Source organism: Aspergillus chevalieri, chromosome 2, assembly GCF_016861735.1.
Source record: "Aspergillus chevalieri M1 DNA, chromosome 2, nearly complete sequence".
In the NCBI taxonomy this organism is placed as follows: Eukaryota; Fungi; Ascomycota; class Eurotiomycetes; order Eurotiales; family Aspergillaceae; genus Aspergillus; species Aspergillus chevalieri.
The window spans coordinates 3,872,405-3,886,941 of NC_057363.1; the positions used below are offsets into that span (position 1 = coordinate 3,872,405).

Consider the following 14,537-nt stretch of genomic DNA (forward strand, 5'->3'; position numbering starts at 1 on the left):
GTGCGACGGGCCAGTTTACCACGGACACAGGCATACCTCAAGGCTCACCTCTCTCTCCAATTCTCTACCTGTTCTACAATGCTGATCTGATCGACCAAATACATGAGGCTTACCCTGGAAGAGCTCTGATCACTGGCTACATTGACGACATATGCATACTTGTCTGGAGCCGGGCTGCTACGACTAACTGTCGACGCCTTGAGCAAATACACAAAATAGCAGAACAGTGGGAAACCCAGCATGCCTCCAAGTTTGCCCCAGCAAAATATGGTCTGATACATCTGTGGCGGAAGGTCCGAGGCGTTCCTAGACCCTTGAGCTCAACCAATGCTTCAGTCAAAGTGCAAGGGGTAGAGGTTAAGCCAGTGCCTACCCTTCGCTACCTCGGTGTCCAGCTAGACCAGCATCTCACCGGCATGAAACAAGTTGAACACGCCCAAGTCAAAGCAACTGAAATGATAGCAGCGCTTTGCTCCATAGCAGGATCAACCTGGGGAATCACCCTATCCCATCTCCGCCAAATGTACACAGCAGTCTTATGGCCGCAGATTACATTTGCCTGTTCCACATGGTTTGTACGGGCTGGATGGGGCTTCAAGGCGGCAGAAAATGCTGCTAGGAAAGCCATGGAATCTATCCAGCACAGGGCCCTCTATAGGATTGCCGGCGCATTTAGAACGACCTCTCGAGCTGCTTTAGAGATATGTCTCAACATACCTCCTCCGATGATTGCATTGGAGCGTGCGGCTAAAGAATCATATCTCCGGGTAGCCACCTCTCCCCTTATGACCACCCTCATTGAGATACGCCGCTCTGGCCAACGACCAGCACCAAGGAATGCACAGGAGCGACGCATGCGATGGTTTACCAACCCAGACCAAGACCCCCTGACATCTCCACTAGAACAATGGGGTCGGCGAACTGCAATCTCTCAGGACAGACTGGAGGTTATACACCCACATGTGACCTCACCATGGTGGTCAGGTCTGGAATCCCACATAGCAGAAACCCGCGAAGATGCCTTAGCAGCTCACCAAACCGCCTTACATAGCGGCGCTGACATCATTGCATACACAGATGGTAGCATGACAGAACAGGGAGTTGGAGCAGCAGTGGTTTCACCTCTAGGGCGCCAGGCAGTTCATATTGGCTCCCCAGCTACTCATACTGTATATGCAGCGGAATTGCGAGGCATAGAAATGGCTCTCACCCAAATAGGCAACACATTCAGACCGACATCACAACGTTCCCATCGGGCCCATACCGCAATCATCTTTACAGACAATCAGGCGGCAATTCAAGCGTGTTCAGCTCCAGGAAGGTCTTCAGGCCAATATATCCTGAGCGAAATTACACGCACTGCATCTCAACTACAGGAATGTGGCTGGGATATACAGCTCTATTGGCTCCCGGGTCATGAAGGCATCTATGGCAATGAGTGTGCTGATGCTCTCGCAAAAGAAGCTGCTAATTCCCCGGCACCCAGTGGTGCGGAAGAGTTTACCCTCATGGCTAGCACTCGAAGAACCCTCCGCATAGAAGCAGCAAATGCATGGAAGACTGAATGGGCCGCTTCCCCCACGGGAACTCCCTCCGTCGTCTATGGAAAGAGCCCTCAAAAGCACCAATGCAACTATACCAAGGCCTACGGAGAGCCGCCACATCAGTCCTCATTCAAATGCAGACTGGGAAGATTGCGCTGGCCAGCTATCTTGGTACCTTTAACGCTATGGAATCGACTGAATGCCCTTGCGGACGTGGCCCCCAAGATACACGCCATGTTCTCCTCCACTGCACAAACCAGGCAGGGCCCCGAATGCGCCATCTTACACAGGGGTCAAGGCGGGAATTGGATTACCGGGCCTACCTAACACGGCCAGACCTGGTACCGAAGGCAGTGCGCTTTATGCTTGACACAGGCCTCCTAAGCCAGTTTCAGACTCTACCAACCACATACCGAGTCACAACAACGGACACGAAGCAACTGGCAGCATAGTGCAGCTGAGGTTAAAACGCTTGCAGAAGTAGGGAAGGAAACGAGATAGTATCCAACAGGCCCATGGACCTTCGTGGCCATGGGAACAGCAGTACAAAAACAGTAGCACGGGATATACGACATGCGGAATGAGATATCAGGATATGTGTATAAAGGCGACGATGTACATAGCGACTACCATTACGGCGGCTTACCCGGCTGCCCCGCAGGACCTGCCGCCACTCGGCCTATAGGGCTGACAGATGCGTGTATGAACAATAATAATAATAATAATAATAATAATAATGGGAGACTAGACGGAAAGTTTTCAATTAGTACATCACTTTTCTAGGTAATATTCATTACACCTGTACTTTTGCGTTTTCAAGATTATAACGTACTCCACACGCGAATGTAACACACGGGCGAATGTAACACGAAATCGCTCCGCCGCGATGTTAACTCCAACATTTCCACCAATGCACTAAAATTCCATTAATACTATTCAGAATCATCTTCCTCAGACATCTCTACTACTATCTGACAGGAACGCGCATTGTGTCCGGCCTTTCCGCAATTGCCACAGCGCCGCGCGCGTGTCTCAGTCCGTGGTCGCCGACCAGCCCTAATGCGTGTTTCCTCCTTTAGTTGCACCTCAACCTCCATTTGATCCCCTAATTCCTGAGCTTCCAGTATAGAAAGCGACCCTCCTTTCCTTAGACGTGTTTTTTTAGCCCTCCGGCGTTTGCTAAGGGCCTCGTTTGCCGCCCGAAGATCATGAATCTCTGCTTCCATCAAATCCATCTTATGCATTATTCTCGTCGTGCCTTTCGCAAGGATGTCAACAGCATTCAATATTGATGTTGGAGAGCTATCTTGGTGATGAGAGATTCGGCGTTTTATAAGGTTTGTCTGGGATGATGCTTCAATTGGGTTATTTGGCGTTTTAGAGACCCAGCTATGGGAGGTACTCGGTCGTGAATTTGATGGTGTTGGCGTTTTGAATCGGACATCAAGCTTAGATATTACCCTCTCAGGGTCAAAGGGGATAAGTCCAGCCCCTCGAAAACCACCTTCAATATTTTTTCCTGTCATGGTGGCTTGGTACGCGGCGTAAAATGCAGGAAAGAAATCTTCTTTGGTGACATGGGTAATATGCGCCCGCATCAGCCCTTCAATATGCTTACCATAAGCAATCTTCAAAGGGCTAAAGTATCCGACATCAAGAGGTTGAAGGATATGGGACGAATGTGCAGGCATACAGAGTGTAATAATGTTGTTATTCTTGCAATAAAGCTCGAAGTCGGTTGAGTGGTGACTCTCATGGCCATCAAGGATCAGGAGACGATAACGACCGATTGTTCGGGCCTTTGTGTATTTGTCAAAGTGCTTGATCCATTCCAAGCCGAGTTCATTTGTTATCCAACCGCTTTCTGATGTAGCGATAACCCAATCCATTGGTAGTTGATTATTCTGATACCAAGAAAGAAGGTGATATTGACCTTTGACAATGATGTATGGCGGGATCGCCCAGCCACGAGCATTAACTCCCTGGATCACTGTGACCCATTCGCGATTGCCAGGCTGTTTTGCTTTTGCCTTGCCATGTCGTTCAGAGCTTGTGACAACCATTGTAGTCGAGATCACTCCCATCTGAAACCCAGTTTCATCAAAGTTATAGATATCTGCTTCCTGGATGCCATACTTCGCAATTGTGTTTTGAACAAGTGTAAACCAACGACCAATAACTTCTGGGTCTTCGCATAGAGCCCTCTGATAGTCATATTTCCGATTGAAACGAGTTGTGAGCTCTGGGTGCCGTTTGACAAAGGTGCTAGCCCAGTTTACCCCAACGCGTCCCGCGTCGCGCGTTGTGAGTAGTCTGTTGGCCATATCTTCCACACCAGACAACCGAGGAGGAAACCCTTTGGAATCTAGATCAAGTATGTGTTCGACAATTGTTGATTCCTCTAGATCAGTGAGCTTCCGTGAATTGGCTGATATATTGCATCGTGATCGCATGCCACCCCGGCGGCGACTAAGCTTCACATGATCCACGTGATAGATCCTGCCAGCGGCTCGAGCGCTTAGATTTTTATCATTTTGCATAGCTTGAAGGGCCAATATTACTTGGCTTTCATCATGTTTCTGAGGCATCGTTGGGTGTGGTGAAATTTGTAGTAGAAATCGGAAGTCGCGGCGGAGTGATTTCGTGTTACATTCGCCCGTGTGTTACATTCGCATGTGGAGTACGTTATCACATTACAAGCCCCTGAAAATTACAAAAAAAAATCTAAATTATAGTGACCTTGTTCTTATATTTACATATTCTATGGCAGTAACAGTTTCCTACATATATTGGTAGTTGAGATATTTGAGCGTTGAAGGGTGGGTTAGTTAATTCATGGTAGACTTTCGAATACGAATAAGAGAATTCCATATTCGACCCCACCTCTAAGCTTTAGCGTATTCGGGAGTATTAATGGCGCCGGGTTGGTTCTCCTGCTCATATAGATCCCGAATAAGGGATAAAGATCATACACTTTCGGCATGGGCTTGGGTGGCGACCCCCGAAGTGGGCCGCTGGGCTGCTGGTGCCTTGAACTGTAAGAACGACCTCAGCATCCAACCGCTAAAGACAGATTCGTGGTTCCTCGAATCAGAGGGCGTACTCGTTTTCGTATAGATACCAGAGCCGTCGTGTTCGTAGCCTGTTCCGATATCATAGTAGGGCCGATATCATAGTAGGGATCGAGCCACGGGGTGTCCACGGCGTTGATACCGCGTCGTCATCGATTTTCTCACGATGACCTATAAAAGCCCTTAGGGATGTTGAGATACCGGTCACACATCACTCACCGTTGAATACTAGGGAGACAGAGAACAGTTCGTCAGCCAGAACCATGAAGTCCATTGGTGCCGCCTCACTCATCGCGCTTCTCGCTGCTACCGATGCGTTCGCCTGCACCGGAACCACCTCGCTGAGGGAGGAGGCGGGCAAGAAGGACATTCTCATCGGGTCCGGAGCGATCAATCCAACCTACCTCGACGATCCTCAGTTTGCGACCGTCCTTGCCCAGCAGTTCAACAGCCTCTCTCCCGAAAATGAGATGAAGTGGTCGTTCCTTAACCCGACCAGAGGGCACTACAACTGGGACACAATCGACCGCCTCGTTGACTTCGCGGAAGCCCACGACATGGTGGTCAAGGGCCACGGGCTCATCTCTAGCTGCTGTAACCCTGACTACCTGCTCAACATCACCGACCCCACAGCGTTTCGTGCTGCGATGACGGCTCACTTCAAGGCGGTCATGCACCGGTATGACGGCAAGGTAGATCGGTGGGACGTGGTCACTGAAGCCCTCAAAACGCAGGGCGGCGGCCTGAATGCCAACGACTTCTACAAAGTACTTGGTCCCAGCTACATAAACGATGCCTTCCGCATCGCCCGGGCAGCAGGCCCGGACGCCAAGCTGTTCATCAACGAGGGTCTCGTCGAGACACTCCCCGGCAAGCGTCAGGAACTCTACGACCTGGTCTCTGGACTCGTGGCGGACGGCGTCCCGATCGACGGAGTCGCCCTGCAGATGCACGTCACCGAAATAGCCCCGAAACCGGGCGTGATCACGGACATGGTCAACTCTTACAAGGCGCTCGGATTGGAAGTGACGATTGCTGAAATGGATGTCCACACGCTTAACGCTACGCTCCAGGCCGATATCTACGGCGCCGTCGTTGGCGAGGCTCTAAACGCAGGAATCACCGACATTAGCTTCTGGGGCTTCACGGATAAGCACGCCTATACCTGGCTGCCGGGCGCAAAGCCATTGATGTTCGATGAGTCCTACCACGCCAAGGGTGCGTTCTACGCCACTCACACTGCCCTAACGAACTTCGTCAGCGGGCCTTAGGGAATTCGAGTACCATCGAGCCATCAGAGATTGCGCTTTACTCGACTGCGGTCACAGCCCTTAATGATGTCGACAAAGAGAGTCGCGATCTTACTAGCGCGTCCGAGGAATATTCAACACTCCCGAATGCCTGATTTCTTCCATATTCATAAGGCTCTTGACAGCCTTTAACTTACACAACTTTACTAGTTAACTTATTCTTATTATTATTTAATCAAGTTTATTGTCCATACCGAGCCCTAGAGCTATGACAGACCATTGTTCTGAGTACTACCCTAGGCGTAGCCTATCGTTGTACAACTCTCATGGATCACAAAGCACTCAAAATGGGAGGGACAGACATGCACTTATAGCTTTATCGAAATCGAGATGCCCAGTTCATTTATTACGGCCTACAGATGTGTACACTTGCTTTGCAGTTTGCCACTCAAGCAAGATTCAAAACGTCAATTTCTGGCTTGCATCATTCAATGTGACACCAGGAACGGGGTGGGCATTTGGGATGATGAATATGGCGCTATGGTCAAACTAGGATCAGACTGCCCGCAGAAAATATATGACCGGGTGAGCAGCTCAGGGTGCACATGACTGATCACTGAGCGTGCCCTGAGCAGGCCCTGGGTGCTCACTGGGTATTGACTGGTGACAGAAAATACTCACTGAGCAAGCCCCCGAGTACCTCATAAAATCCGTGGCATCCAGAAGGGGATAGTTCCACTGGCTCTAGAAAATCAAGTTCGTATAGCGACATACACACATACATACATACACCGATATTAGATCAAGTTGGGATCTAGCTGCGCTTTCTCCGTAATGGGCACGCTTGCATGAGTCGCCCGAGTAGGTGTGAATGGTATGGATATAACTAAACCCCTAAGCCTATATATAAAAATGACTCATATCATGATAGGAATGGCTTTTCAAATGAAGTTATGAGAGGACATGAATAAATAGTCTAGCGAGAAACAGACAAACAAAATGAAGAATGGGACGGACTGGAAACGAAATATGATAGCCTGGTTAGGATAATGAAGGGGAATAAAGACAACAGCTTTCTCACACGCCAGAGTATCCGTCATATGTCTTGATAGCTTGTTCCTCTGGGATGCGCGTCAATTCATAACCGGGGACACGAACCAGAAGTTGACCAATTTCATGCGGATGAACAACGTTGAAGATGATCATGACGATGAACATCAGCGCTGCATCAAAAACATATATATAGACCTCATGGTGCAGAAGATACCCGTTATTTCCCTCGATGTATTCAGCCAATCGAAAGATGGAGCGGACCATGATCAAAAGGCTCGTCACATAGAGCACGTTCAGATGTTTGCGCCAGGGGATGTCTGGAGAGCAGGAGCGCGGAATTGGGAATTTCTTGAGCTTCCAGTTAAAATGGGTGGCCGTGATGATGAAGAACCCAAAGAAGAAGATCTGAACGAATAAGCCAACGATGATGATGTGTTCGCCGTTCTTTAGACTATCCAGGCCTCCACTGCTCTGTATGCCGCCACCTAAATCTGATCAACAAACTGGTCGATGCTACAAGTCATCATTATGAAATGCCTACCAGCTCCTTGCAACAAGAATGAAAGCACGTCGCCAGTCACAAAAATCTTGGTCAACCACTTCTTCTTCAACAACGAATGTGATTCGGCTTGTAAAACCAGGATAATGCGACCAAGGAACATGTATATCGAGGCCGCTAGGAGAGCCGGTGCGAGCAAAAGGAACAATGTCTGCACAATATAGGGTCCCAGTGTCCAATCTGGGCTTTCCTTGCTGGACACGGCACGTCCAATATATCCGACAATTTCAACTAGGCAGATCAGCACGGCTCCAGCCTAACAAATGTAACAAGTGCACTGACAGATTCCCCCGATAACAAAGGGGATGAAAAACCACATGCGAGTCTTGAACAGTTGAAAAATATGATACCCCGTGGTGCCCATAAAAAGCAGGATGAAAAGAACGGCGCCGCCCATACTAGGATCGTAGCGATAAAAGGCAAAGACAGCGTCGCTGGAATCCCTCGAGTTCAACATTTTGGCGTGAACAACAAGCGAGCTCAAAACCGATTCACAAAAGGAAGGTAACTGGAGTTCCCAGACACATGTAGCCAAGGATACCGAAGTAGGATAGAGTGTGTAGGTGTGAAACTGTAGAAAAGAGCGGAAAGCCTCCTAGAAGGACAGAGAAGAATCTTGTTGCTCTAAGAGACATATCCAATCTTCTAGTTGAGTGTCTTATATGACACCCAACGGGTACATTGGCTGTGAACAAAAATAGTTAGCGGATCCGCACTAGCAAAATAGAGCAATACTGTACCATGTAGAGGTTTGTGACTACATAGGCTAGTTAATGCTAATCGACCGATCTAGGAACGTCCAATTTGCATTGCTGCCAGACCGAAGAATACGAACACGGGTGGGGTGGTGGATCCGTGGGCACTAGGCGCCATCGACTATAGGTTTAAGAAAGCTAAGCACTATGAGCGACCAAAAGATCAGATCAGAAGCCGTGCTCGTTTTCGTATAAGTTTGGAGTCATCTTGTTAGTACAATCAATCCGCATCAATTCCGAATGAAAGTCCATGGGGTTAAAATAGGAAATAAAAAAAATAAAAAGACCCTACTCCGGCGTGGCGAAGAACAAAGTTTAGAATCAGGGGCTGGGGTTATTTGCACATATGATTGTTCACTAGGCCCGGTCTCTTGTTCGACTTTGTCTTACCGAGAAGACAGGATTGTCGAATTTCAATCATCCTCTTGACATTTCTATGTCGTCGATTCCCCCTCGACTATTCGCCTACCTCATTGAGACCGGCAACCTCTCTGGCCTTCGCCTGTAGAGCCCGAACAGAGGCCATTACAACACAAAGGCAAAGATGGCTCACTAAGGAGCTTGGAAAGCGATCCCAACAAGGTCAACGAACATACAGGCCACAGAAGAACTGGCGGCTCAACCCTGCAGTGGCAACGGCTCCCAAGCAGCTAGCAAGCCGCTATTTTCGACTGAAGTCGGGACATGCAGCTATAGGAGCACACCTACATCAGATCCGGGTCCAGGAGGATGCAACCTGTGAGGGATGTGGTATATCAAGGGAAACAACACACCATTTTCTTGCTGATCTTACCTTGGTCATGTGTCGGCAGACGGATACACTGTTTGAGTATAGCATCGACAATAAACTTTGCACCCAAAGTCAGAAATGAGGAAGTCGGGGTAACTATTTTTCTGAATCAGGTTCAGAGTATCAATCTCGGGGTGGTGATGCCGCCTGCTAATAGCACCGCTAACTCCACAAATTCGACTCTAGCACCTAATTTCCACTTTCCGGTCACTGGGCTTTGGAAGTGACGAGAAGAACATACTGCGTTATCCATTGCACCTGTCCCAACCACTTGGCTTCAAGATCTCATTCGCCTGATCATCCACGCGGAGAGTGAAATACACTACATATTCTATGCTGCTTCTAGCGCTCGCCCTAGTGAAACCCATAGACCAGGTTACGCACCGGCAACCATCGTGAGTGGTGGCGATGGGCCATTCACAGGTATGTGACTTCGTATTGCCCTGTGACTTCGCTGTATGTATGAGACCTTGGACTGACGATTCGCTTATAGGGTCTCTTATAGGAGTCTATGCGACTAGCAATGGCGGAAGTGGGACGACTTCGTCCTACAATTCTCGTTGGAGACATCAGGGCATTAGGCAAGCGATCGCAGATGGACATTATGAGATGGCTATGTAGATCTGCGGACTGTCAAACCCACAAGCGAGCCGACCACCCACCACAATTGCAAAAGAAAGCCTTTTTCCCAATTCAAAATTCGATTTAGTAGCTTATAGAAAGCCAAATTATTAATGTGATTGGGACATCGCATTGTTTTATCGCGGATACTGATTCTGGAGATACTGTCAATATGGCCTTTTTAGTCTAGTTCCCACCTTGTATTGATTTCAAATTTTCCCTAGACCAGTTAGGTACTCGCAGCACCCGCCAACCTACTTATCATTCCTACTGCAGACACAGAGAAAAGAAAAAAAAAGTATGAGAGACAAAATATAGCCCTGTGCCATAATTGGAAGACACTACTAGAAGCTGTCCACTCTTGAAAGTACACGTTTTCGTCGATGATTACGTGACGAAGTAACCATAATATGCAAAACTTGAGGCGTATACCTAGTGGGTGGTCAAGGATATCTCTGGCCGAATATTATAATGACCCAGCATTGCTAGATAAACTTTCTTTACGATATGCGCATCGCTTTCAATCCAGCCAATATGACCGAGAATTTTTCCCCTCACATTCCAATGGAAAAGCCTTCTGGAAGGCACAGATCTGAGATAGGAAATTCAACCCAACCTATATTTAACTCCTGGCTGATCATCCCAACGTGACCGCAAATCTTGGCGGTGCACCCCTCCAGACAAGGAACTGGGAACTCCATAATTAGTGGAAGTGCTGCCGGGGGACATGGAGACGGTAATGACACTTTATCGTGAACTCACCGGCGGGCTACACCGCTACAGCGTATGACCCATCAGCCTGGCAATCCAACTTCACTGAATGTCCGAGGATTGACTGGCGTTACTTTGATGCTCAAGACGTCTCCCTGCTCTGCGAATTTAGCTATGGCTTGAACTACGCCGGCCTTGAACTGGCGCAGCCAATCCGTAGTTAGTTATCCGATCTACGAGCCAAAGATTCAAGGCATACCTCTCGGCATCGAACTGCATTCACCCAGGCGGCACCCAGTGCATATCCCAGAAACTCGATGACAGTATTAAACAGATGTCATTTCATCATTGATATCATCATGTCCAAATCATCATCGCAACGAGAGACAGGAAAAAAGGTAGTACCGTTAGGAATGTGAACCCCTCGGGATGAAAAAGACATTGCTCTACTCTTGGCGGCCACCGTCCGCCGTAGCTTCCGCCTGGATGATCGGCGCACTCGTCCCTTAACTCCCTTTTTCCCTTGTACTCCTCTACTCCTCTGGCCTCCCTTTCTCCCTAATTGCTCTCTTGCACTGATAATACTCTCATTTATATGACCATGCTGGTTTCGGACGTGAGACATGCCTCATCTGTGGGCGAAGAAGTAGCAGCCCCCAACAGTCAAAAGGCGCGGAAAAGACACCGCATGCGCCACACTAAATCTCGCCATGGGTGTTTGACGTGCAAATCCCGAAGGGTTAAAGTAAGTTTGCATTCTTGATCTGCTTCATCTAGTTGCCGGTCCTACACCTACGGCTATTTACTGACCTACTCTGGTCGTCTCCCTACAGTGTGATGAAGCTCGTCCTGTATGTGGCGCCTGCTCTTCTCGTGGGGAGCCATGCTCCTTCCCTGACAAAACCGGGATTCCCTGCAAGCCAAACAGCCCCTCTCGGATGCGAGAAGCAGGGCCACGCGCCCGGAGTGGCGGTGTTCCCCATGATCTACAACCCTATCTAGAACCATTGGAGGCCGATACAGCGGGGACTCCCCAGTCAGTAAACGAGGACCTACTGGAAATGGGCAATCTCCTCATGATGCAGTTTTATCATCTGCACACAGCCAAAAAGATGTCCGCAGATCAAAAACGGGCCCGGGTCTGGCAGCGGGTGATTCCCCACCTCGCCGGAAGGAATCGTTATCTTATGCACCTGCTCCTCGCTTTGGGTGGCATACACATGATCACAGAGCGGCTGAGGCACAGGACTGCTGAAGAAAGCGACTTGTCTGAAACAGTGGATCTTCGGGCTGTTATGAGGCATCATCAGAAAGGGCTAGAAGACTTCAGAGAGGATATGGCGCAAATATCCAACTCTAATGCTGAGGCTGTCTACGCCGGCTCTCTACTTCTGGCTGGATTTATCTTCGCATCCCTCCAGGTCCCTGAGCTCAACCCAAATGTTACAACTGCCAATTCGGTCTCTGTTCCCCATGGTCCGACCTTAAACAGACAATTTCCCCAGACATCTGACAGGCTCCAGCTAAGCTGGCTGCATCTGATCCGAGGGGTCTCGAGCGTGATCCAGGATCAATGGTCAACCTTGAAGGCTAGCTGCTTGCGGCCAATGGCGCTTCACTTCCACGGGGATGAGTACTGGAAAGACCTGCCTTTTGCTTCCTCCTTGTCCCGGCTCAGTCATTGTTCACCGCGCCTGTTGGTATTTGTTCAGGGAGCTAGTCAAGCCATTGCAGATCTGAGAACCTCCTGGGCCGCCACTTGGCTTGTCAGTAACAATGGGTCCGACTTAACTGACTCACCTACGTCTCTTCCTTCATCAACATCTGATGGGGCAGTTGACGAGCAATCAAGAACTATTGATATCTTGGAGAAGTTTTATTCGCGCATCATTGAAGCCGTGCAGTGCTCAATCAATGAGCATATTTTCCCAGACGAGTCTGACATTCAGGCCAATTTTGAAGAAGCTACAGTGGTCTCTTGGCCTTCTCTGATTTCCAGTGACTTTATCAGCTTGCTTGAGACTCACGACCAAGTGGGTCTTATCTGGGGACATTCCTGGGCCATCCTAGCTCATTTCTATGTCATCAATACGCTGATAGACCGCTGGTACTTGAAAGGCTCCTTTGAAGGGGAGATCCTCAAGATTTGTGACTCTGTCTGTAGTTCATTCAATGCTCAATTGGGTCAGCTCACAATGTGGCTTGTGAAAATTGTGACCTCATGACCAAATCCAATGTATCGTCTGACTTATTGAAATTGGCCATGCCAATAATCAACCTGCTTCGTCCTTTCACGGACCCAGCTGCGCGCAGAGACCTGCTAATGTGTCCTTACGGAGGATACGCATGGTGCATATCCAGCCTTGTGTTCTTTCATTTTTGGGGCACTTGAACCTCGTTAAACCACTCAACGTTCATACTACGTGATGGAAGCAATCAGGCCCTCCGCTATCTGCACTATAAAATGCCTTGGAAATTCCTTGGTGTTGAATATAAGGTCTCTCCTTGTTATGGGCTAAGCCCGTAGTGCTAATGACTAGCTATCACACAAAAGATTTCGTTGAAGAAGAAAAGAACGGAGGTCCGATCGGACGGCTCTATATACAAATGTACATCGTGCGGGGTAGGTAGCCTGGTAACCCCTCCGATCATCCCTCCGAATACCATATCATTTATTCTACAGGCGCAGCCTGTGACACTCCTGTCTCTCTATTCCCACTAGGAGATCACCCTTCCCGCTTGGCTTTCATTCTGGCTTTATTCTGATTGCGCCCGTCAGTTGTGTTCATTTACTGTTCCAGTGTCCACCATGCCTGAACTAATATGGGTTCATATCGAGGCGTGTGGTGTGACTGATCCACGAGAAGATTGGACCTGTAGCGGGATCTCGCGCAAAGGGGAATCGTGGTTCCAATGGGATGTTTTTCCGTCTACAGAAGAGATAACATTGAGTACAAAGCGCGCAACCCTCAGCATAAATGGAGATGATGCTGAAGATTAAACTTTTGCTTACCCAACTGTCACAGGCTACTGTAGAAGCGAATGCTGAATAAGGAAGTATGATTGATTGGTTGTTCCTAGAACGAATTGTAGCTATATACACATTGGCAACAAGGGGGCGGGGCCGCCATGACAGACCAATCAAATCATATCACAGTATAAGAGAGCCAATCGGATAGACCACTAAATGGAGCGCTATATCAACCTCACTCCGACAGATGACTACGCGAGATCGACCCCAGGGGCAGGCGGTGCCCATAAACAGTATGCTCCGACAGTAAGTCCCATGATCTGGTGCCTTGGTACAGCGAATCAATTTCCCGAACGCCATCCTCGACACGCATATGCAAGCCTTTGCTGCAATGCCAATTCTGCTAAACGTGTTTGGTTACCTGTGTGTATAACCTATGCAATGATCGCTCCTACAGGATGAGTAAGCTCGGATCCAATTTGCTTGAATCTTGCTCCCGAGTCTCTGGAAATGATATATTCAAAGCAAGTCATGGTAATCAGAGCGAGGGAGTCGGCTGGTCGAACTGCTGTAGTTGTCAATATGGCATTTCAGTATTAAATATTAATATATAATCCCGCCCCTCGGAACTTCAGTGCTCCTTGCCGAACTTGGAACGTGACCACTTATTTATATTTGACCGACGCAGAAATATGAATCAAAACCTGGGAATTTCATCCCAACGAGAAAAAGCCACCATATCAGGAGAGGTGAGCACAGGTTTTTGAACAATCCCAATCAGCGAAAATTCGTAAAAAATTTGCTATGTTCGGGGGTATGCTGCGGCTTGGGCTAACATTCCTTTCCCAGACTGTATTCACCTCTGCCTAGCCCAGTAAGTGTGAATAGTATCAATGGCAGCATAAGCCAGAGCGAATTCGATCTTTTCAACTCATCAAATGGTGAAGACCCCGGAAGTCTGGCATGGTCTCTTCATAGCCACAGAGGCGATGTACAGCAAGAGAACCATTTGTACTCCATAGAGAAAGTGGTGGAAAGGCCATTGCGAAGGCAGCAGCAAAGGCGTAGGAACAATTTGCTAGGACATTTTCTAACGTTCGTGTAGCTGTAAGCCGAAGAAGAAAATTCTTTCACTCAGAAAATCTAGATCTCGAGATTGACTTCGACTCATCGACCGGGAGCTAACCCAGATTTAGAGAAGATCCGGAGCTA

At 48.6% G+C, this 14,537-nt stretch overlaps 3 protein-coding genes across 3 annotated transcripts; 2 read left to right on the plus strand and 1 right to left on the minus strand.

The window, feature by feature from the left end:
* Positions 1 to 4,878: 4,878 nt before the first annotated feature.
* ACHE_21330S (endo-1,4-beta-xylanase) lies at positions 4,879 to 5,886 on the plus strand (the record flags this gene model as incomplete). The annotated part of the gene is made up of 1 exon (XM_043275401.1): positions 4,879 to 5,886. One exon carries the CDS (start codon positions 4,879 to 4,881, stop codon positions 5,884 to 5,886), a length of 1,008 nt encoding a protein of 335 aa, XP_043134394.1.
* A 1,056-nt stretch (positions 5,887 to 6,942) lies between these two features.
* ACHE_21331A (RTA1 domain-containing protein) lies at positions 6,943 to 7,934 on the minus strand (the record flags this gene model as incomplete). The annotated part of the gene is made up of 3 exons (XM_043275402.1): positions 6,943 to 7,403; positions 7,460 to 7,708; positions 7,760 to 7,934. The coding sequence occupies 3 exons, from the start codon at positions 7,932 to 7,934 to the stop codon at positions 6,943 to 6,945; spliced, it is 885 nt and encodes a 294-aa protein (XP_043134395.1).
* A 3,021-nt stretch (positions 7,935 to 10,955) lies between these two features.
* ACHE_21332S (Zn(II)2Cys6 transcription factor) lies at positions 10,956 to 11,948 on the plus strand (the record flags this gene model as incomplete). The annotated part of the gene is made up of 3 exons (XM_043275403.1): positions 10,956 to 11,099; positions 11,188 to 11,830; positions 11,878 to 11,948. The coding sequence occupies 3 exons, from the start codon at positions 10,956 to 10,958 to the stop codon at positions 11,946 to 11,948; spliced, it is 858 nt and encodes a 285-aa protein (XP_043134396.1).
* Between the last annotated feature and the right edge of the window lie 2,589 nt (positions 11,949 to 14,537).